The sequence below is a fragment of the Hevea brasiliensis genome, chromosome 4 (genome assembly GCF_030052815.1).
Source record: "Hevea brasiliensis isolate MT/VB/25A 57/8 chromosome 4, ASM3005281v1, whole genome shotgun sequence".
Lineage (NCBI taxonomy): Eukaryota > Viridiplantae > Streptophyta > Magnoliopsida > Malpighiales > Euphorbiaceae > Hevea > Hevea brasiliensis.
In genome coordinates this window covers 99,654,417-99,677,521 of record NC_079496.1, presented here as the reverse complement: position 1 = coordinate 99,677,521, position 23,105 = coordinate 99,654,417, and the positions used below count along the sequence as shown (strand labels likewise).

At 36.5% G+C, this 23,105-nt stretch overlaps 1 protein-coding gene across 1 annotated transcript; it reads right to left on the bottom strand.

Moving 5' to 3' along the window:
• Nucleotides 1-21,628: 21,628 nt before the first annotated feature.
• LOC131179473 (uncharacterized) lies at nucleotides 21,629-22,522 on the bottom strand. The gene is made up of 2 exons (XM_058146327.1): nucleotides 22,187-22,522; nucleotides 21,629-22,081 (listed from the first exon to the last, which is right to left on the bottom strand). The coding sequence occupies exons 1-2, from the start codon at nucleotides 22,520-22,522 to the stop codon at nucleotides 21,629-21,631; spliced, it is 789 nt and encodes a 262-aa protein (XP_058002310.1).
• Between the last annotated feature and the right edge of the window lie 583 nt (nucleotides 22,523-23,105).

The following is a 23,105-nucleotide window of genomic DNA, read 5'->3' as shown; positions in this document are numbered from 1 at the left end:
CCAAGCTGTTTAGAAAAGATGTGAAATTTCAGTGGATGGATAAATGCCAACAGAGTTTTGATGAATTGAAGAAATGTTTGGTGAAGCTCGATCGACTTTACCTACACCGGGTAAAGAATACACCGTTTACAGTGATGCTTCTCACAATTGGTTAGGCTGTGTATTGATGTAAGGTCGAAATGTCATTGCCTATGCATCACGCCAGCTGAAACCGCATGAGAGGAATTATCAAACACATGATTTGGAGCTTGCAGCTATTGTGTTTGCTCTTAAGATCTGGAGACGCTATTTGTATGGGGAAAAGTGTTACATCTACACAGATCATAAGAGTTTGAAGTATTTGGGCACCCAGAAAGAGCTGAATTTGAAACAGAGGAGATGGTTAGAGTTGATAAAAGACTATAATTGTCTGATAGACTATCAGCTAGGAAAAGCTAATGTTGTGGCTGACGCCTTAAGTCGCAAGACTATGGCAAGTCTACGAGTTACTCCTTTGTCTATGGTACATGAGTTGAGATCATTGCATTTCAACTTAGAGATTAATGATGATGGGCAGACAGCAGTTGCATGGCATGTATAGCCAGTGTTGATTGATCAGATTAGAATGGCTACTCAGAACAGAGAAGCTGATGGAAGAAGTCCGAAAGGGCAAGAAACCAGAATTATCAATCAGAGATGATGGTCTATTGCTACACCAGGGTAGAATGTGTGTTCCTAATGATGTTAATTTGAGGCAGATCATTTTGAAGGAAGCACATGAGTCTCCTTTTGCCATGCATCCTGGTGGCACAAAAATGTATAGGGGGCTAAAGGAGCATTACTGGTGGATGGGTATGAAAAGAGATGTGGCAGAGTTTATTTCTAAATGCCTACCTTGTCAGTAAGTAAAGGCAGAGCATCAAGTATCCGCTGGGTTGTTACATCCACTACCAGTACCAGAATGGAAATGGGAAAGAATAACGATGGATTTTGTATTGGGACTTTCGAGGACACAGAAGAGTCATGATGCAGTTTGAGTCATTGTTGACAGACTAACCAAGTCTGCTAATTTTCTCCCAGTTCGGATGGACTATAGTTTAAAAAGATTGGCCAAGTTGTACATTGATGAGATTGTGAGACTGCATGGAGTCCCAGTATCCATCGTATCAGACAGAGATCCTAGGTTCACTTCTAGATCCTGGGGTAGTCTTCAGAGAGCCCTAGGAACTAGATTAAACTTCAGTACTACATTCCACCCGCAGACAGACGGCTAGTCTGAAAGGGTAATTCAGATCTTGTAGGACATGCTACGGGCTTGTGTGATTGAATTTGAAGGCAGTTGGGATACACACTTGCCTTTGATTGAGTTTGCTTACAACAACAGCTACCAATCAAGCATTGGGATGCCTCCATATGAAGCTTTGTATGGCAGAAAATGTGGAATCCCGTTGTGTTGGGATGACATGGGTGAAAGAAAGATGATTGGACCTGAAATTATTCAGCAAACTGAGGAGACAGCACCCACAGCTATTCAGAGATTAGTACAAGGTAAAATTTCGAGACGAAATTTATTTTAAGGGAGAGAGAATTGTAACACCCCCGTTTGCATAGCCTGGTAGATTTCACTGTTTAGGTGACCGGTGTAGGTCCGGACAATTAAGAGAATTAGAACCACACTTAAGACAACTAGATAAGCCATAAACACAAATAATTAGTAATGTTCAATTAGTTAAGTATAAATAAGAAAAACAGAACAGAAGAAGTTAAACGAGCCGAGAGTCACAGCGATGGGTGACCTTCTCGGGAATGACTGCGAAGTCATTTTAAACTCAAATTTCGAACCGTAAAAAGTGACGCTGCGGTCCTTAGGACCCTTATAAACACAGTGGAAAAGAGAAAATCACGAAAAATAACTGTTAAGCCAGTCAAATAATTAGGTCAGGAAGCAGGAAGAAATATGGAATTAATTGCAAACCGGGATGAACCGGCGAGGGGCAATTTGGTCAATTGACCCCGAGAGCTGACTCTTGGCTTAACTGTCAAATAAAATCGGAAAAAAGAAAATCTTGGAATCGAGAATAAAATTAAAGAACTAATAGATAAAAAAAGAAGAGAAAATGAAAAAGTTAAAAAGGTGTAGGAAGATGACATCATGCATGATATCATGCATGATGCCAAAAGTCATAATTAATATAATTAATTAAATTGGAATTTATGGTCTTCCTAAAGACAAAATACTTAAAAGAAAAGAAAAAGAAAAAGAAAAAAAAAAATTTAATTGCTTCTCCTCCATTCCCGTCACCCCTTTCTCTCTCATTTCTCTCATTTTCTTTCCACCATTAACACCCATCTCAAGCTTTCAAAAGCTTGATTTTAATTTATAAACTCCCTAACTCCCTTAAGTAAATCTTGTTCTCGGACTTTGACAAGCATCTTGACAACAAAAAGAAGAGGAAAGAAAGAAGATTTGAAGAGGGAGAAATTCAACAAAAGAGGTTAGTGGTTAGTTTTTAATATAATGTTTAAATTCATAATTAAGTAGTTGAATTACACTAGAAATTGTGGAAAAATGAAATGAAATAAATTGTTGAAGGACCAAACCTAAATTTTAGTCAACTAAGGTTTGAGGATGTGTATGCATGAACTTGGTGAATTTAAAGGTGTATGTGAGCTTATTGGTGTTGAATGATCATGATTAAATGTTTTGAATTAGTTAAATGCAACAAGTTAGTAAGTTAGGGTTTTGGGACACTTAGGGTTAGAGACCAAAAATGTGAAAAACTTGTAAATGGTATCTTTGACCTAATGTGAAGTGAAAAATGGTCATTTGTGACCAAATGAGGTGTGTTAGAAATGTTGGAATTAAAAGACAATTCGGATTGGATAAGGTCATGTGCTGGCAGCATGACCAAAACCTCTTTTAAGGGGCCAAAAATGAAATTTTACAAGTCTAATGGATATGGGACCAATTGGGGATGAAAATAAGCACTAAATGACACAATTTTCATTTAGGAAGCCTGGCAAAAAAGTGACAAAAACCTAGTGAATAAAGTGACCAAAGTTGAGAAATAGCAGGCTGCCACTGCACAAACTGACCAAATAAACAGTGTTTGTTCATTTGGTCATAACTCGAGCTAGACAGGTCAAAATGACCTGAAATTTTACCAGGGGTTAGATGAATATGGACCTAAAACTTTCATGAATAACACCAGCCCAAATTATGTCATTAACCTAATCAAATTACTGAGCAAAGTTGGTGACCTGAATCTGCAAACTGCAGATTGCCATATGAATAGTAAAGTTTCAATGGCTATAACTCTCTCTAGAAAACTCCGATTTAGGCGATTCTTGAACCGATGGAAACCTAAGACATAGTAGAACATTTCATATGAAGAAAATTAGACCTAATTATGGACCTACCTTGATCAAATTGCTGAATGAAGTTGGATCAACAAATCTGCAGAACCAAAATTCTGCAGCATGAACAGTAAATATATTTTGCTTATAACTTGAGCTACAAAACTCCAATTGGAGTGATTCAAAAAGGAGAATAAACTTAAGACAATAAGGAACATTTTCTATGAAGAAAGTTTTGCCAAATTCTAACAGTAAACTGATCAATGAAATAGTACAATTAGGAACACCAAAACTGAAAAATTTGGCAATTTTGCCTAAAAGACCTAGGTTTTGAGAAAATGACCAAAACTAACAAGTTTGGTGACCAAAATGTGGTATGTGGGTAAAGTTGGAATTCCCATACCTATTACACCTTAGAAAGTCAATAATTTGACTTGAATAGTATAGTGAATAGTAACCCGAAACACAAAATTTCAAGAACGTCGAATTTAGCACGTTAGAGCTAGGTAAAAGTTAAGTTAAATTTATTTTTGGATTTATGCTAAGTTATGGTACTGAAACACTGTGAAATTGTGTGTTTCAGTGGAAAGGAATACCGTGACAGAACCCAAGGAGTCGAGTCAAGGCCAACAGGAGACTCATTTGAGGTTTGTGCACAACGTATACTTTTTGTAATCATCTTTTGCATATTGTTTTGAATAATGTGAAATATTGGATTATGGCATTCTTATGATGTTTTGATTTAAATTGTTGAAAGTTATTATGTATATTGAAATGACAATGTTTAGCAAATTATTAAGATAAGTTTTGAAACCACAGTGTCATGACCATATATTTGAACACCTCACTAGCACGACTAGTGGGGGTAATTAGTTTTGAATTTTGATTTCTTCTCTAGAGAAGTGTTGAGGTGTGCCAGTAGAAGAGGATGTGAATGGATATCCATATATTTGAGCTAGCTAGCCTTGTGATGTGATTTCTCTTTAGCCTCTGGCTATTGAGATTCTATTTGTTTCGAATGGTATGATCTAACTGTGGGTTTTATGAAATGTGTTTTGATACTTTGAAATGCACTTGGTTTGCATTTAAAATCTCACAATGCATGATTTGTACTTAATTCTCAAGTTCAGCCAAATTTTTGAATAAATGTGATTTAAGTTTTGCATAAAGATTATTTTAGTATGTTGTGCACCACTGAGTCCTAGTACTCAGCGATAGCTTCTATTGCTGTCGTAGATATAGAGACTAGAGGAGGAGCAGACTGAGTTGCTGAGGTGTGAGGAGCTATCAGCTTAAAATCATCGGGTATAATTTATACCCTAATTGTAAATACTTCTTTTGATGTATGTATTGCATATAAAAGTATGGACATGTAAATGGGTCTAGAGTAGTTTGTATAAAATTTGTATAAAGTTGTAATATATATTGTAGTTTGAAATTCTCTTAATGTAAATTTTGTAATAATGCGTTTTGTTTCTAATGAAATACGAATGAAACTATTTTATTTAATTTGAATGAAATGGATTGCTAGGTATTTTGATGATCATTGGACAGTGGATTTGAAATTTGAAAGTTGATAAATGTGTTGAGAAATTGATTGAGATTGAGTATGAAATTGAAGCAGTTGTTGAGGAAAATTTTAGAAGTGTTTTTTTACAGGTATTTGAAGAACTGTTTTCTCAAAATACAGAGGGAACTCTGTCAAAATTTTTATAAAATTTGCATAAAAATAAAATGGGCCAAAAATATTAACTAGTTTTAATTTTAACTAAATGTTTTAAGTATTTATTAGAAAATGCTCACCATTTATCAAAAGTAAGAAAATTGTTTTAAAATCCCTTTTAGGGTACTTAATGAATTATCGGTAGGTGAAGTTCGGTAGTTCATTAGGTATTCTACGGGATCATGTTATGCCTTACAGAGGGGTAAGGTGTGACACCCAGAATGTGTGGGAGATGAAAGTTACTGCTGTTACTGCCGCTCAGACACCAAGGTGGGACTTGGTAGAAGTACCAAGCTCTCCATTTCGACCTCCAGAGCAGCTAGCCTCAGAGGTAGAGGTAGTTCCTTCTCTACCTCAACAGGTCGAACCTCCACCTCCACCGGTCTCTTCAAGTGCAGAAGGGGAGCCTTCCCGACCGGCCGTAAGGACTCTTTCTTAAGGTGCTCAGGTCCTTATCCATTCTCTGGAAAGGAACCATTCAGTTCGGGGTAATCCTGACCTAGCCAAGGTCCTGGGCACCACCATCTGTTTTTAAGAAGATAGGAATAGATTGGCCTAGGATAGCATTGATGATCTCCTGGCTTAGACGATGAGCCTAGGTTTGGAGGCTATTGCAAACCAATATATGATTAGAGAAAAGGCTCATCTCTTAAGACAGGAGATTCTGAAGGCAGTCTAAGATGCATCTTCCGCCAAGGCCCAACTCTTTACTACCCAGGACTACATTGCCGAGATAGAAGATCGTGCGAAATCTTATGAGGAAAGGATAGCTAAACTGGAGCGGGAACTTGAAGACTCTCGAATCTGCCGATCTGCTAATGTCACTTGCTTTACCGAAGAGATCAAGGCAAAAGAAGAAGAGGCTATGGCGAGAGAGGCTGGTGCTTTTGTGAATGCTTATGGCGATCTTCTGGTCGAGCTCGCAAAGCGCCATCCTGAGGAAGACTTCTCCTAGATGGTGGATCTCATCCCAAGAGATGAAGAAGACAGTGAGGAGGAGCCTGAGAGAGAGGGAATGATAAAACTAAAAATGCACTTGAAGAGCAGGTTAGGGGAGACCCTCCTACCGAATGACTTGTATATTTTTATATTTTGAAATGAATCTAAGTCTTTTTCATGCCCAATTTTCTTGATGAGATCGAAAAACATCCAAACCAAATTGCCTGAGTACTTAATCAATTGAATACAGTTGAACATTAAACCTGAGGCTGGTCATTAATCATAAAACATTAAGCCACTTCAAGAGATCAGAAAATCATTACATGTGAACATGAGATCGGATGGTGCTGTGACCGAATATCGACTGAAACTTCGAAACATTTAAAGAGCGATTTGGTAGAATTGTGAAGATTTGAAAATGACTTGAGCTTCTTTGGGTCAGAATCATTATTTAGAGATTGGATAAAGCCTTAGCTTTGTTGAGAAATGTTTGAACAATTCGAGCAAGATACTTGATCGCAAAACTATATGCAGATTTGGAATTTTGAGGTATTTGAACATAGAGAGATGGGAAAATAATAGCATGTAAGATTGAATGGTCCAAAGATCCAATATCGATCCGAACACATCGGATAAAGACAAAGAGATAGGAAAGCAATCTAACTCGAATGTGAGATCGAGTTATTCCAAGACAAGCCATTGCTGAGTTTGGAAAAGTGACCTGTGATTAAGTCATCGGTTGAGAACGGATAATATAATGAAATTTCAATTTTAAAAGAACATTGCATTTGAGGGTCGACCAAAATATGGTGTCTACAGCTACCCTTCTTTGCATAATTTCTATTAAAGAGAATGAAATTCTCTTGTCCAGGAATCATGTAAAGATTTAGAACCATATTTTGGGCAGATGAAATTTTGAAATAAAATACTGTAAATTATAGCATTGGGAATTTAAATCAATTTGAGTCTTGGATTCAGAGGTTGATAAAAGAGAAATACGAGAAGTTAAAAACAACTTGGACCTTAAATCCATATATTAAAAACAAGAATCAAAGTACTGAAAATTAAAATCAACTTGGATCTTGAACTCAGAGGTTGAGAACAAGAAATTAAATGCTGAAAATCAAAATCGACTTGGATCTTGAATCCAAAGGTTAATAGCAGGAAATTAATGTGCTAGAAATTAAAATCAACTTGAATCTTGAATCCAGAGGTTGATAATAGGAAATTAAAGTACTGAAAATTAAAATCAACTTGGATCTTGAATTCAGAGGTTAATAATAGGAATTAAAGTGCTAAAAATTAAAATCAACTTGGATCTTGAATCCATAGGTTGATAACAGGAAATCAAAATCAACTTGGATCTTGAACCCAGAGGTTGATAACAGGAAATTAAAGTACTAAAAATTAAAATCAACTTGAATCTTGAATCCAGAGGTTGATAACAGAAAATGAAAATCAATTTGGATCTTGAATCCAGAGGTTGATAACAGAAAATTAAAATGCTATAAATTAAAATCAACTTGGATCTTGAATCCAGAGGTTAATAACAGGAATTAAAATACTAAAAATTAAAATCAACTTGGATTTTGAATCCAGAGGTTAATAACAGTAAATTAAAATCAACTTGGATCTTGAACCCAGAGGTTAATAACAGGAAATTAAAGCGTTAAAAATTAAAATCAACTTGGATCTTGAATCCAGAAGCTGATAATAGGAAATAAAAATCAACTTGGATCTTGAATCCAGAGGTTGATAACAGGAAATTAAAATCAACTTGGATCTTGAATCCAGAGGTTGATAATAAAAAATTAAATGCTGTAAATTAAAATAAACTTGGATCTTGAATCTAGAGGTTGATAACAGGAAATTAAAATCAAATTGGATCTTGAATCCAGAGCTTGATAATAGAAAATTAAAATCAACTTGGATCTTGAATCCAGAGCTTGATAACAGGAACTTAAATGCTGTAAATTAAAACAACTTGGATCTTGAATCCAGAGGTTGATAATATGAAATTAAAATGAACTTTGATCTTGAACCCAGAGGTTGATAACAGGAATTTAAAATGCTAAAAATTAAAATAAACTTGGATCTTGAATCCAGAGGTTGATAACAGGAAATTAAAATCAACTTGGATCTTGAATCCAGAGGTTGATAATAGGAAATTAAAATCAACTTGGATCTGACTTAGCTAACTATCATAGATAAGTTTTGTGTATATACCTCAAATGCTCGCATAGCAAATCTGATGCAGGGTGTTATTCCAAAAAATGTTCACTTAACAAGATCCCGAAGATAAACGATTAATGAAAAAGGTCAGAATGTGTAACACTCCGAACCTCCAAGTTATGAATAGTACCATTTTTAGTCCGTGACTAGTATTATTTAAAGACACCTTGAGGATCAAAAATAAATAGAAAATTAATTGAGATAGACACAATTAAAATTCAAGTGACCTAAAAATATGAGGATTCACCAGGTATATTGTAAAAGAGGGATTATAACCCAATAAGGGGCATTTTAGTCAATTCACTTTAAGAGTTGATTTTTTTGACCAAAAGGTCAATTTAATTAAATAAAAATAAATTATTGAATTATGAAGAAATATTGAGGAAAATTTAGTGTAAATATAAAAGGAAAAGAAAGGAAATAAAATTATAAGTTTTATGACATTTTTGACACAATTAAAATTTTTAATTGAAATAAACTAATTTTGAGAATAAATATATATAAAAGATAAGACAAATTAAAAAGTCATTTCTTCCCTTTCTTTTCCATTTAGTTACTACCCACTCTCTCTCTTTCTCTCTTTCTTTCTTTATTTTTCTTCCTTTTTTCTCCATTGACACCCATTCTCAAAACTCAATTCCTTGCTTTTCCTCCATGGGTTTTTCATCTAATTGGTAGAGAACATCAAATTAATCTTTGATTTAGAGATTAAAAGCAAGGGGAAACAAGAGATTAGAAGAGGAATAAGATTTGGAAGAGATTGGAAGTGGGAAAAATCATCAAGTGAGGTAAGCTCTCTCTTTTCATGCTTGATTTACCAAGTATACTTTAAATCAAGTTTGGGTGTGATGAAATAACATGAAAAATTGAAAGGAAACATGTATGGAAATCTAAACTAGGGTTTTGGCCAACTTAGGGAAAATTAGGGTTTTATGTATTTTAGTTAAATTGATAATAAATCTAAGTTAAATTGAAGTAGTATGCATGATTAGGAGTAGTAAGATTTTATGAGATTGCATAAATTAAATTATAGAAGGTTAGGGTTCATAGGGAAATTGGGTTTTGGTGCTAGAGAGTGAAATTGGTGTGTGTAGTGTTAAATTATGATCATTTGAGGTTTATTTAGTTTGAATTGACATTGGGTTAATGAATGAAAGTAATTAAATGGTAGGATTAGGGAAAATTACAAACTTTGGTGTTTGAAAATTATGGGGTTTGTGCTAGGAAGTGCCATTGATGTGTCAATGCTAAATTATAGTCATTTTGGGTGAATTAAATGTGAATTGAGGTTGGTTAATGGAAGTAATTGAAGAAATAAAAAATTGAACTTAGGGCATAATTTTTCACACTGAATTCAGTGTGTTTGGAAGCCCATAACTTAAGCTACACAACTCCAATTGGTGTGAAACCAATTGGAAATGAAACTTAAGACATAGGGCTATAATTTTCGTGAAGATACCCTGCCCTACAAATGACCTTAAGCTATCCAAAATGAGCCTTGAACTTAGAGATAAAATTCTAGAACCTGTAGAATTTGACAATATGAACAGTAAAATTTGCATTGCCATAACTCTCTCTAGAAAACTCTGATTTAGGAGATTCTTGAACTGATGGAAACCTAAGACATATTAAAATATTTCATATGAAGAACTGGAGGCCAAATTATGGACTTAACCCAATCAAACTGCTAAGTAAAGTTAAATTATCGAATCTGTAGAAATCTGGAAATCGGCAGATTTATTATATGAATAGTAAAATTTACATGGCCATAACTCTCTCTAGAAAACTCCGATTTAGGCAATTCTTGAACCGATGGAAACCTAAGACAGAGTAGAACATTTTTTTTGAAGAACATTAGACCAAATTATGGACTTAACTTGATCAAATTGCTTAACAAAGTTGGATCGATAAATTTTCCAGAACTGAATCTGCAAGATGAACAGTAAAAGTGTTTTGGTCATAACTTTAGCTACACAGCTCCGAATTAGGCAATTCAAAAAGGAAAATAAATTTAAAACCTAAATGAACAATTTTCATGAAGAACACCTCACTAAATTATGATCGAAACTAGGTAATGGGTTCAAAGATTGGGGCACCAAGCTGTCCCAAAAGTTAACTTGAGATACATTAGACATAGATATAATAAGTTCTTGGCAGCAATTGGGATTGGTATTGAGGTATTCTATTTGTGTATTTTTAGTAGAAAAAGAAGTTAGAACAGACAAGGAGAAGTAGGTTACAAGGAAGGAGAATTATTGAAGGTTTGTGCACAACTAACCTTTTCTTTGTTTTTAAACTTGTAAATTGCTTGGAATGTGTTAAAATGAATGAGTTTGCTTTGAACAAGTTTACTTTGACTGAAATATGGTTTTTCTCTTGCATTTAAAAAATTTGGGTGTTGCCACCTTTATATGGATATTATGATGAATTTAAATGTGTTTATTGGTTTATAAATGTGATTATTGAGTGGGAAATTTTTGAAAACTGTTTTAAAACCACAGTTAGCATGATAGTCCCTTTCGGAACTCTCCAGTAGTAACGGCTACTTGGGGTTGATAATTGATATTGATTATGTCTCCCATTAATAACGGTTAGTCGGTTAAGACTACATGAGTACTCATTAGCTAGTTAGCCCTTCCCTCATTAATAATGGTTAGTGAGGTTGAGATTGCTTTGTCGTGGTGTACAACACGGCACTGATCATGAAATTTTGTGTCATGGCCTAAACTATGTGTTGATGTTGGCAACACTAATGCTTTGTGAATTGTGATTTATGAAGTGTGATTTCTCTTTTGAAATGTTATTCCAATAAATGGCTCTTATGGAATTAGAACTATTGTGAAGTTTTTATGCTTAAGAAAAATGTGATTTATTATGCTTTGACAAATTGTGTTTTACCTTAAGTTTTAAAGTTATTAGTTGTGCACCACTGAGTGATATACTCAGCGATAGCTTCTTTATGTTATCACAGGTAAGGGAAAGGAGAAGGTTGCCGAGTGAGAGACTTGGAAGTAGCATTTTCATATTAATTGTGGGTATTTACGTTAGGTATACCCTTGTGATTCCTTTGGATGTATTTTGTACCTATATGAATGGATGTACAGACATTGAGCAGTTTGTATTAAAAAGTACTGCATTACTAAAGTATTTTGAGTTTGTAACTATTTGTATTTTATTTTGAGACTTATGAAAATGTAACTTTTGCAATATTTAGTCTATCATTATTTCTAATGAATGCTTACATGGAATTTTAACTATTCTCATGTAGTTTTCTGTAAAAGAATTGATAAGATAAAAAGCTATGATTTGTTTTAAAATCCTTTATAACATAACTAATGGGTTATCTGTAGGTGGAGTTCGGTAATTCATTAGGTATGCTACAGGAACATGTCATGCCTTACCAGGGATAAGGTGTGACATGTTTTAGTGGTATCAGAGCTTTGGTTTTTATTCAATTTTTGAAATTGCATGTTTGAAAATTTTTGATAAGTACAACTGCTCAACTGTCATTTATTGATACATATAGTGCATTACATCATAAATATGGACTAATGGAGGGAAATCTCCTTGTGTTGATTGTCCAAGGAGTAGAATTTTTTGTGATTCAGTATGGAAGAGAGGGATCACACAATAGAGCAATTAGTAGCAGCCGAGGTACAGGGGAAAGCCCCAGCTCCTCAGAATACCAGTGGATCAGCTGCACCCATCCCACCCATACAGTTTCTTGCTCAGTTCGCTCAGTAGATGGCTGCACTATTTCAGCAAATGGCTGGCAATATACCAGTCCAAGCTCCTATGCAAGCTCCTCCAGGTGCAACCACCATCCCCAGCCAGACAATATGTCAAGTTAATGAAGTATGGGGCAACAGAGTTCAAGGGTACAATGAACCCATTGGGAAGCTGAGCAATGGTTAGAACGGATGAAGAGGGTCTTCAAGAAATTGCACTGAATAGATGAGTTGAAGTTTGAATATTCAATGTCCCTGGTGTATGGAGATACATATGAGTGGTGGAAGGCCATTCCCCACAGTTTGGCTGAGCCGCCAGTGCTAGCATGGGATGACTTTCTAAGGGAGTTTAGATAGAAGTATGTTCCTGATACCTATATGGATATGAAGCTACAGGAGTTTCTTAGTTTGAAGCAAGGGAACAAGACTATAGCCGAGTATGAAAGAGACTTTTCTCACCTCAGCCACTATGCTGAAAGCCTACTCACTACCAGTAGAGACAGATGCAAACGGTTTGAGGCCGGTTTAAGGCCTAGTTTGAGATTGCAAGTGGTTGGGTCTCGATATGACAACTTCTCTGGGTTGATATCACAAGCCCTTGAATTGGAAAGGATAAAACTGGAAGGGGCATCTGAGAAGGTAACCACTGAAAAAGAGAAGAGCAGTAAGCCTACAAGTCAGAGTCTAAGTAACAATTCGGGTAAGAGGAAAAGCTTTGGGGGACCAAGTAAAAGAGGATCTAGTAGGGAAAGATTCTCAGGGCAGAGGCCACCAAGATCCAGATAGCAGACATTTAGGGGTTCCTTTCCCGCTCGTACCTGTGAAACCTGTGGCAAGAATCATGGAGAAGTATGTTATAAGGCCATAGGAGCCTGTTACAACTGTGGTGGAAGTGGGCATTTTGCTAAAGATTGCACTAGTGCTCGCAGGTTTGGGCCACCTACCACCATTGAGGGATCTGTTTAAGGTTCTGCTTCCAGAGGACAACAGAGAGCTGGTAGAGGCCGAGGCAGGGGTAGAGGTAACACTTCTTGCAGCTAGGGCAGAGCGAGCCAACCAGAGCAGAGTGGTGCATCAGCCAGGGTGTACACCATGCACCAGAGGGAGGAAGCTGAGACATCAGATGTTGTGGCTGGTACTTTCTCCATCTTTGGTAGAGATGTATATGTACTGTTTGACCTTGGTTCTACACATTCTTATGCTAGTGCCAGTATTGCATGTTCTATTGCCACTCTTTGCTTAAAAATGGATTATGATGTGCTAGTGACTAGTCCCTTAGGGCATGAGGTTAGGGTGAAGAATTTGTATAAGGATTGTCCTTTGGTGATCCAAGGACATACATTCCTATCAGATTTAATTAACATGCCCTTCCGAGATTATGATATCATTTTGGGTATGGATTGGTTAGCCAGGCATCACGTCATGATCGACTGTAGACTAAAGACAGTCACTTTTGGTCTTCCCGAGTACGCAGACGTAGTGATACATGGAGAGAGGCAGTTATTGCCATCCAACATCATTTCAGCTGCACTAGCTAGAAAGATGATTAGAAAGGGATGTGAAGCTTATCTAGCTCATATGATAGACACCTAGGTGGGGAGTCCAGATCTTAAAGATATTCCTACGGTATGGAATTTTCTGGATGTCTTTCCAGAAGAATTGCTGGGATTGCCTCTGGAAAGAGAGGTGCAGTTTGAAATTGAGACTATGCCTGGTGTGGAGCCAATCTCCATCACTCCTTAAAAGATGGCACCTGCAGAGTTGAAAGAGTTGAAGGTGCAATTGCAGGAATTGTTAGATAAGGGTTTTATCCGCCCTAGTGTGTCACCTTAGGGAGCACAAGTGTTATTTGTGAAGAAAAAGGATGGTACTCTTCACCTATGCATAGACTATAGACAGTTGAATGAGGTGACTATAAAGAATAGATATCCTCTGCTATGGATCGATGATTTGTTTGATCAGTTGAAGGATGCAACTGTATTCTCTAAAATTGACTTGAGATCGGGCTACTACCAGTTGAGGGTGCAGGAGCAAAGTATTCCTAAAACTGCCTTTAGGACTCTATATGGCCACTATGAGTTATTGGTAATGCCATTCGGGTTGACTAATGCTCCAGCTGCTTTTATGGGCCTGATGAACACTATCTTCAGGCCATATTTGGACCAGTTTGTTGTGGTGTTCATTGATGATATTTTGGTGTACTTAAAGAATGCAGAGGAACACGATAAGCACTTGAGGATAGTATTGCAGACTTTGAGGGAGAAGCAGTTGTATGCCAAACTATCAAAATGTGAGTTTTGGCTAAGGAGATTACATTTTGGGGGCATATTGTATCTGCAGAAGGTATCTAGGTGGATCCTAGTAAAGTAGAAGCCATTCTTAATTGGAACCACCTAGAAATGTCACGGAAGTTCAGAGTTTCCTTGGTTTAGCTGGGTATTACCAAGGGTTTGTGAAAGGATTCTCCATGCTAGCATCTCCACTAACCAAGCTACTTAGAAAGGATGTAAAATTTCAGTGGACTGATTGGTGCTAGGAAAGTTTTGATGAGTTAAAGAGGTGTTTAACTGAAGCTCTAGTCTTAACCTTACCCACTTTGGGTAAGGAGTATACCATGCTTCTCATAACAGATTAGGCTGTGTGTTGATGCAAGATAGAAACATCATTGCCTATGCTTCACGCCAGCTTAAATCGCATGAGAGGAATTATCCCATGCATGACTTGGAGCTGGCAGCCATTGTCTTTGCCTTGAAGATCTGGAGACATTATTTGTATGGGGAGAGATGTTATATATACACAGATCATAAAAGTTTGAAGTACTTGGGCATACAAAAGGAGTTAAATTTGATGCAGAGGAGATGGTTAGAGCTGATAAAAGATTATGATTGTTTGATAGACTATCAGCCTGGAAAAGCTAATGTTATAGCTGATGCTTTAAGTGGCAAGACTATGGCTAGTTTGAGGGTTTCTCCATTGTCCATGGTGCATGAGTTAAGGACATTGCATGCTAATTTGGAGATTAATGAAGATGGTCAGATGGTAGCTACTTGGCAAGTGAAGCCAATGCTGGCAGAACAAATTAAAGCAATTGCACAGAAGGATGATAAGTATGTGAAGTTGATGGAAGAGGCTCAGGATGGCCAGAAACCAGAATTATCAGTAAATGATGAGGGCTTGTTGTTATATAAGGGCAGAATGTGCATTCCTGAGAATGTTGAACTGAGGTAGACCATTTTAAAGGAAGCACATGATTCACTATTTTCAATGAACCCTGGTGGAACCAAAATGTACAGAAGTGTGAAAGAGCACTATTGGTTGAGAGGAATGAAGAAAGACATTGCAGAATATGTTGCAAAATGCCTAACTTGTCAGCAAGTAAAGGCAAAACACCAAGTGCCTGCAGGGTTGCTATAGCCATTGCCAATTCCCGAGTGGAAATGGGAAAGAATCACTATGGATTTCATGACAGGACTTCCACGTACACAAAAGAATCATGATGCAATTTGGGTTATTGTTGATAGATTGACCAAGTCTGCACACTTTTTGCCAGTGAGGATGGATTACAGCCTGGAAAGATTGGCCAATATGTACATTGATGATGTGGTGAGGTTACATGGAGTGCCAGTGTTTATTGTGTCGGACAGAGACCCAAGGTTCACTTCTAGATTCTGGGGTAGTCTCCAAAAAGCCTTAGGAACTAGATTGAACTTCTGTACAGCATTCCATCCACATACAGACGACCAATCTGAAAGGATCATTCAGATTTTGAAGGATATGCTTCGGGCCTGTGTGATTAAGTTTGAAGGGAGTTTGGACACCCACTTGCCTTTAATTGAATTTGCCTATAATAACAGTTATCAGTCAAGCATCGGGATGCCTCCATACGAAGCATTTTATGGCAGAAAGTGTAGAACTCCCTTGTGTTGGGATGAAGTGGGTGAGAGGAAGTTGATTGGCCTAGAATTAGTGCAGCAGATGGAAGAAAAGATTAAGCTCATTAGAGACAGACTCAAAGTTGCAACAGATAGACAGAAATCCTACATTAACCTAAAGAGAAGAGATATTTGGTACAATGTGGGTGACAAGGTATTCTTGAAAGTTTCCCCATGGAAGAGGATCATGAGGTTTGGTAGAAAGGGGAAACTAAGTCCTAGCTTCATTGGGCCATATGAGGTTCTGGAAAGAGTGGGTCCATTGGCATATAGACTTTTATTGCCTCCGGAGTTGGAAAAGATTCACAATGTCTTCCATATCTCCATGTTGAGCAGATACAGATCAGACCCCTCTCACATTTTGTTAGTAGAGGAGATTGAGGTGAATCCAGACTTGACATATGATGAAGAGCCCATAAAGATCTTGGCATATGAGGTGAAGCAGCTAAGGAACAAGCTAATACCTCTAGTAAAAGTGTTGTGAAACCATCATTCAGGCCAAGAGGCTACATGGGAGTGTGAGGAGGACATGAGGAGACAGCACCCACAGCTATTCAGAGACTGAGACCAAGTAAATTTCAAGGACGAAATTTTTTTTTAAGGAGGGGAGAATTGTAACACCTCGAACCTCTGAGTTATGAATAGTATCAGTTTTGGTCCGTGGCTAGTACTATTCAAAGACACATTAAAGATCAAAAATAAATAGAAAATTAATTGAGATAGGCACAATAAAAATTCAAGTGACCTAAAAATATAAGGATTCACTAGGTATATTGTAAAAGAGATATTATGACCCGATAAGGGGCATTTTGGTCAATTCACTTTAAGAGTTGATTTTTTTGACAAAAATGTCAATTTAATTAAATAAAAATAAATTATTAAATTATGAAGAAATATTGAGGAAAATTTAGTGTAAATATAAAAAGAAAAGAAAGGAAATAAAATTGTAAGTTTTATGACATTTTTGACACAATTAAAATTTTCAATTGAAATAAACTAATTTTGGGAATAAATATATATATAAAAGATAAGACAAATTAAAAAGCTATTTCTTCCCTTTCTTTCTCATTTAGTTACCACTCACTCTCTCTCCTTCTCTCTTTCTTTCTCTCTTCTTCTTTCTTTTTTCTCCATTGACACCCATTCTCAAAACTCAATTTCTTGCTTTTCCTCCATGGGTTTTACATCTAATTGGTAGAGAACATCAAATTCATCTTTGATTTAGAGATTAAAAGTAAGGGGAAATAAGAGATTAGAAGAGGAACAAGATTTGGAAGAGATTGGAAGTGGAAAAAATCATCAAGTGAGGTAAGCTCTCTCTTTCATGCTTGATTTACCAAGTATGCTTTAAATCAAGTTTGGGTATGATGAAATAACATGAGAAATTGAAAGGAAACTTGTATGGAAATCTAAACTAGGGTTTTGACCAACTTAGGGAAAATTAGGATTTTTATGTATTTTAGTTAAATTGATGATAAATCTAAGTTAAATTGAAGTAGTATGCATGATTGAGAGTAGTAAGATTTCATAGGATAGCATAAATTGAATTATGGAAGATTAGGGTTCATGGGTAAATTGGGTTTTGGTGCTAGAGAGTGAAATTAGTTTGTGTAGTATTAAATTATGATCATTTGAGGTTTATTTAGTTTGAATTGACATTGGGTTGATGAATGGAAGTAATGAAATGGTAGGATTAGGGAAAATTGCAAACTTTGGTGTTTGAAAATTGTGGGGTTTATGCTAGGAAGTGCCATTGATGTGTCAATGCTAAATTATAGTCATTTTGGGTGAATTAAATGTGAATTGAGGTTGGCTAATGGAAGTAATTGAAGAAATGAAAAATTGAACTCAAGGCAGAATTTTGCATACTAAATTCAGTGTGTTTGGAAGCCCATAACTTAAGTTACACAACTCTAATTGGTGTGAAACCAATTGGAAACGAAACTTAAGACATAGGGCTAGAATTTTCGTCAAGATACCCTACCTCGAAAATGACCTTAAACTATCCGAAATGAGCCTTGAACTTAGAGACAAAATTTTGGAACCTGTAACCATATGAACTATAAATTTTGCATGGCCATAACTCTCTCTAGAAAACTCTGATTTAGGCAATTCTTGAACCGATGGAAACCTAAGACATAGTAGAACATTTCATATGAAGAACTTGAGGCCAAATTATAGACTTAACCCAATCAAACTGCTAAGTAAATTTGAATCACCGAATCTGTAGAAATCTGGAAATCTGCAGATTTACTATATGAACAGTAAATTTTGCATGGCCATAACTCTCCCTAGAAAACTCCAATTTAGGCGATTCTTGAACCGATGGAAACCTAATACATAATAGAACATTTTTTATGAAGAACATTAGATCAAATTATGGACTTAACTTGATCAAATTGCTGAACGAAGTTGGATCGATAAATCTGCTAGAACTGAATCTATAGGATGAATAGTGATGTGAACAGTAAAAGTATTTTGGTCATAACTTGAGCTACACAGCTCCGAATTAGGCGATTCAAAAAGGAAAATAATGTTAGGACCTAAATGAACAATTTTCATGAAAAACACCTCATCAAATTATGATCGAAACTAGGTAGAAATTGGGTTCAAAGATTGGGGCACCAAGATGTCCCAAAACCAAAATATTCTAAAAATTTCAATGCTAACTTAGGATGCATTAGACATGCATGTAATGAGTTCTTGGCAGCAATTAGGATTGGTATTGAGGTATTCTATTTGTGTATTTTTAGTAGAAAAAGAAGTTGAAACGGACAAGGAGAAGTAGGTCACAAGGAAGGAGAATTATTGAAGGTTTGTGCACAACTAACCTTTTCTTCGTTTTTAAGCTTGTAAATTGCTTGGAATGTGTTAAAATGAATGAGTTTGCTTTGAACAAGTTTACTTTGACTGAAATAAGGTTTTTCTCTTACATTTAAGACATTTGGGTGTTGCCACCTTTATATGGATATTATGATGAATTTAAATGTGTTTATTGGTTTATAAATGTGATTGTTGAGTGAGAAATTTTTTGAAACTGTTTTGAAACCACAGTTAGCATGACAGTCCCTTTCAGAACTCTCCAGTAGTAACGGCTACTTGGGGTTGATAATTGATATTGATAATGTCTCCCATTAATAACGGTTAGTGGGGTAAGACTACATGAGTACTCATTAGCTAGCTAGCCCTTCCCTCATTAATAACGGTTAGTGAGGTTGAGATTGCTTTGTCGTGGTGTACAACACGGCACTGATTGTGAAATTTTGTGTCATGGCCTAAACTGTGTGTTAATGTTGGCAACACTAATGCTTTGTGAATTGTGATTTATGAAGTGTGATTTCTCTTTTGAAATGTTATTCCAATAAATGGCTCTTATGGACTTAGAACTATTGTGAAGTTTTCATGTTTAAGAAAAATGTGATTTATTATGCTTTGATAAATTGTGTTTTACCTTAAGTTTTAAAGTTATTAGTTGTGCACCATTGAGTGATATATTCAGCGATAGCTTCTTTATGCTATCGCAGGTAAGGGAAAGGAGAAGGCCGCCGGGTGAGAGACTTAGAAGCAGCATTTTGGTATTGATTGTGGGTATTTACGTTAGGTATACCCTTGTGATTCCTTTGGATGTATTTTGTACCTATATGTATGGATGTACGGACATTGAGCAGTTTGTATTAAAAAGTACTGCATTACTAAAGTATTTTGAGTTTGTAACTATTTGTATTTTATTTTGAGACTTATGAAAATGTAACTTTTGCAATATTTAGTCTATCATTATTTCCAATAAATGTTTACATGGAATTTTAACTATTCTCATGCAATTTTCTGCAAAAGAATTGATAAGATAAAAAGCTATGATTTGTTTTAAAATCTTTTGTAACATAACTAATGTGTTATCGGTAGGTGGAGTTCAGTAATTCATTAGGTATGCTACGGGAATATGTCATGCCTTACCAGGGATAAGATGTGATAGAATGAGTTTTGAGGCTTGGCCCATGTTTTCTCCAGCACCTTTTTGGCTCTTTCCTTACTTTTTACCATTTCTAACTATAAGTGCCCTTTTGGGTTTTCACTCCTAGTTTTGTTTTTTACTCTCTTTTTTGTGGCGTCTTTTTGGATTTTCACTCTTCGCTCATTTTGCAGAAAGCACTCTTTTAGGTTTTCGCCTTCTTTCCCTCATTTTGCCAAGAGCGCCCTTTTTGGGTTTTCACTCCTACTCTTTTTTTTTATTTTTTAATGCTCTTTGCTGGCTTTGCAAGAAGCGTCCTTATAGCTTTTTGCCTCTTAGATGCACCAGTTGCCATGATGATTCTTTGCCCTCCTGTAAATCTCAAAGTAAAGTGTATGGAGTTACCTGTATTTAAATTCTCATCTTATAAGAAAGCTTTCAACAAATTAATAGCACATAAACCAAGGTAGACGAGATATGCACAAATTTATTTATGGAGTAATAAGATAATCATTAAAAGAATAAAGGTACAATTTTGTGGCTAAGAGTACAGAAATACATCTCACAAACATCCTTAGTTAACTTTGAAGTCCCTCAATAGCCATCGTTTCAAGTGACCTCCTGAAAAGCGTGTTGTGTATTTTACTATCCCTTGATCTCGGAATCATCCTTGTTTCTTCGCGGTCATTGACTAGAAGCGCCCTTTCGGGTTTTCACTCCCAACTCTTTTTTTTATGCTATTTTCTAGGGCGTCCTTTCGGATTTTTACCCCTCGCTCTTTTGCAGAAAGTGCCCTTTCGTGTTTTCACCTTCTTTCCCTCATTTTGCTGGGAGCTCCGTTTTGGGTTTTTACTCCTACCCTTTTTTTTATGCATAATATCTTTTTACAGCATCTGCATTCACCGGCCTTGGCAATTCTTCCCCATCCATGTGAGTTAAGATGAGTGCTTCACCAGAAAATGCTTTTTTAACTACATAAGGCCCTTCATATATTATTGACCACTTGCCTGGGGAATCACTTTGATTTGGGAGGATCTTCTTTAGAACTAGATCTCCTGATTGGAATCTGCTTGGGCGTACGTTCTTATTGAATACTCTGGCCATCCTTCTTTGGTATAACTGCCCGTGGCATACTGCCATCAGTCTTTTCTCATCTATCAAATTCAGCTGATCTAACCTTGATTGAACCCATTCCGTCTCATCTAGTTTTGCCTCTTTTAGAATCCTTAAAGAAGGAATTTCTACCTCAATTGGCAAAACAGCTTCCATCCCATAATCCAACGAATATGGAGTTGCCCCGGTTGATGTTCGTACTGTAGTTCCATAGGCATGAAGCGCAAAGGGAAGCATATCATGCCAATCTTTATAAGTGACTGTCATTTTTCTGATATGGCGATGAATTGAGATGCCGTATCTTATATTGATCACACAACTTCTGAATCATCAGAACATTCAAATTTTTGGCATTATTAGTGACAAACTTCCCAGGAAGACCATACCGACAGATAATATTATTCTTAAAGAATTTCAGAAAGGTGTTCTGAGTGATGTGGGCATATGAAGTTGCTTCAACCCATTTAGTGAAGTAGTCGATGGCTACTAAAATGAATCTGTGCCCATTGGATGCTTTTGGGTTAATCGGACCGATTACGTCGATACCCCATATTGCAAAAGGCCATGGTGAGACGAGATTGTAGAGCTGATGAGGCGGGACATTTATTTGATTAGCATAAATTTGCCATTTATGACACCTCTGGAAGTACTTAATGCAATTCTTTTCCAAAGTGGTCTAGAAGTAACCCCACCTTAAGATCTGCTTTGCCATCATATGCCCATTGTTATGAGTAGCGCAGTTCCCCTCATGGGTTTCAAATGGAATTCTCTTTGCTTCTTTGGCATTTACGCACCTCAACAATTCACTGTTGAAGCTTCTCTTGTACAAAATTTCTCCACTAGGGAAATATCCCATTGCTAATCTTCTAATCATTCTCCTTTCGTTTCTATTTGCCCCAGGAGGATATTCCCTATTTTTGATGTAAACCTGGACATCATGATACCATGGTTTTCCATCTATTTCTTCTTCGATCATAAAGCAATATGTCGGCTCACTTCTTTCTTTAATTTGCAATAATTGCGTTATTTGCCCTTCCTCCATCTGAGTCATCACCGCCAAAGTAGCTAAGGGGTCAGCAAATTGGTTCTTGTCCTGGCTTAGGTGAGTGAAAGAAATCTCTTCAAATTCCTTGATTAGTTCAAGGAGATATCTTTGATATAGGACCAGTTTTGGGTCTTTAGTTTGCCACTCCCTTTTGACTTGGTAAATGATCAAAGCTGAATCCCCATACACCTCTAATTTCTTTATCTTCATTTCAATGGCCGCCTGTAAGCCACTCACGCAGGCTTTATACTCTGCTACATTGTTTGTGCAGCCGAACCTCAGCTTAACAGCTATTAGGAAATGTCTCCCATTTGAGGTAACAAGGACTGCTCCAATCCCATTACTGGCTAAATTGACTGCTTCATCAAAATACATTTCCCATAGATCATTTGGACCCTCATCATCATCGCTCACTGCGTTAATATATTCATCTGGGAATTCAAAATCTAAGGCTTTGTAATCATTAGTTGGGTTCTCAGCCAGGAGGTCAGCTATCACACTCCCTTTTACTGCTTTTCTTGTCATATAGACTATGTCATACTAAGAAAGTATTACCTGCCATTTTGCTAATCTCCTAGGTATGAAAGGGCTTTCAAACACATACTTGATTGGATCCATCATAGAGATGAGCCATGTTTTATGATACAACATGTAATGTTTGAGTCGATTCACTGTCCAAGCCAATGCACAACAGGTTTTTTCAAGGAAGAGTATATTGACTCACAGTTATTGAATTTCTTGCTTAAATAGTAAATGGCCCTTTCTTTCTTCCCAGTGTCATCATGCAATCCTAGAATGCAACCCATCAAGCTTTGCTAAACTGCCATATACAAAATTAATGGCCTACCCGTCACCACTTAATCCTTTCAAAAGCTTCTTGACAAGCTTGGTCCCACGTGGCAGTATTATTCTTCTTAAGTAGCTTGAAAATGGGTTCAGCCTTGGTGGTGAGATTAGAGATGAATCTTGAAATATAGTTCAATTTTCCTAGGAAACTACGCAAATCCCTTTCCGTTTTTTGGGGAAGGCATCTCTTAGATGGCTTGAATTTTGTCTGGATCCACCTCTATTCTCTTCTCACTTACTATAAATCCCAACAGCTTTCCTG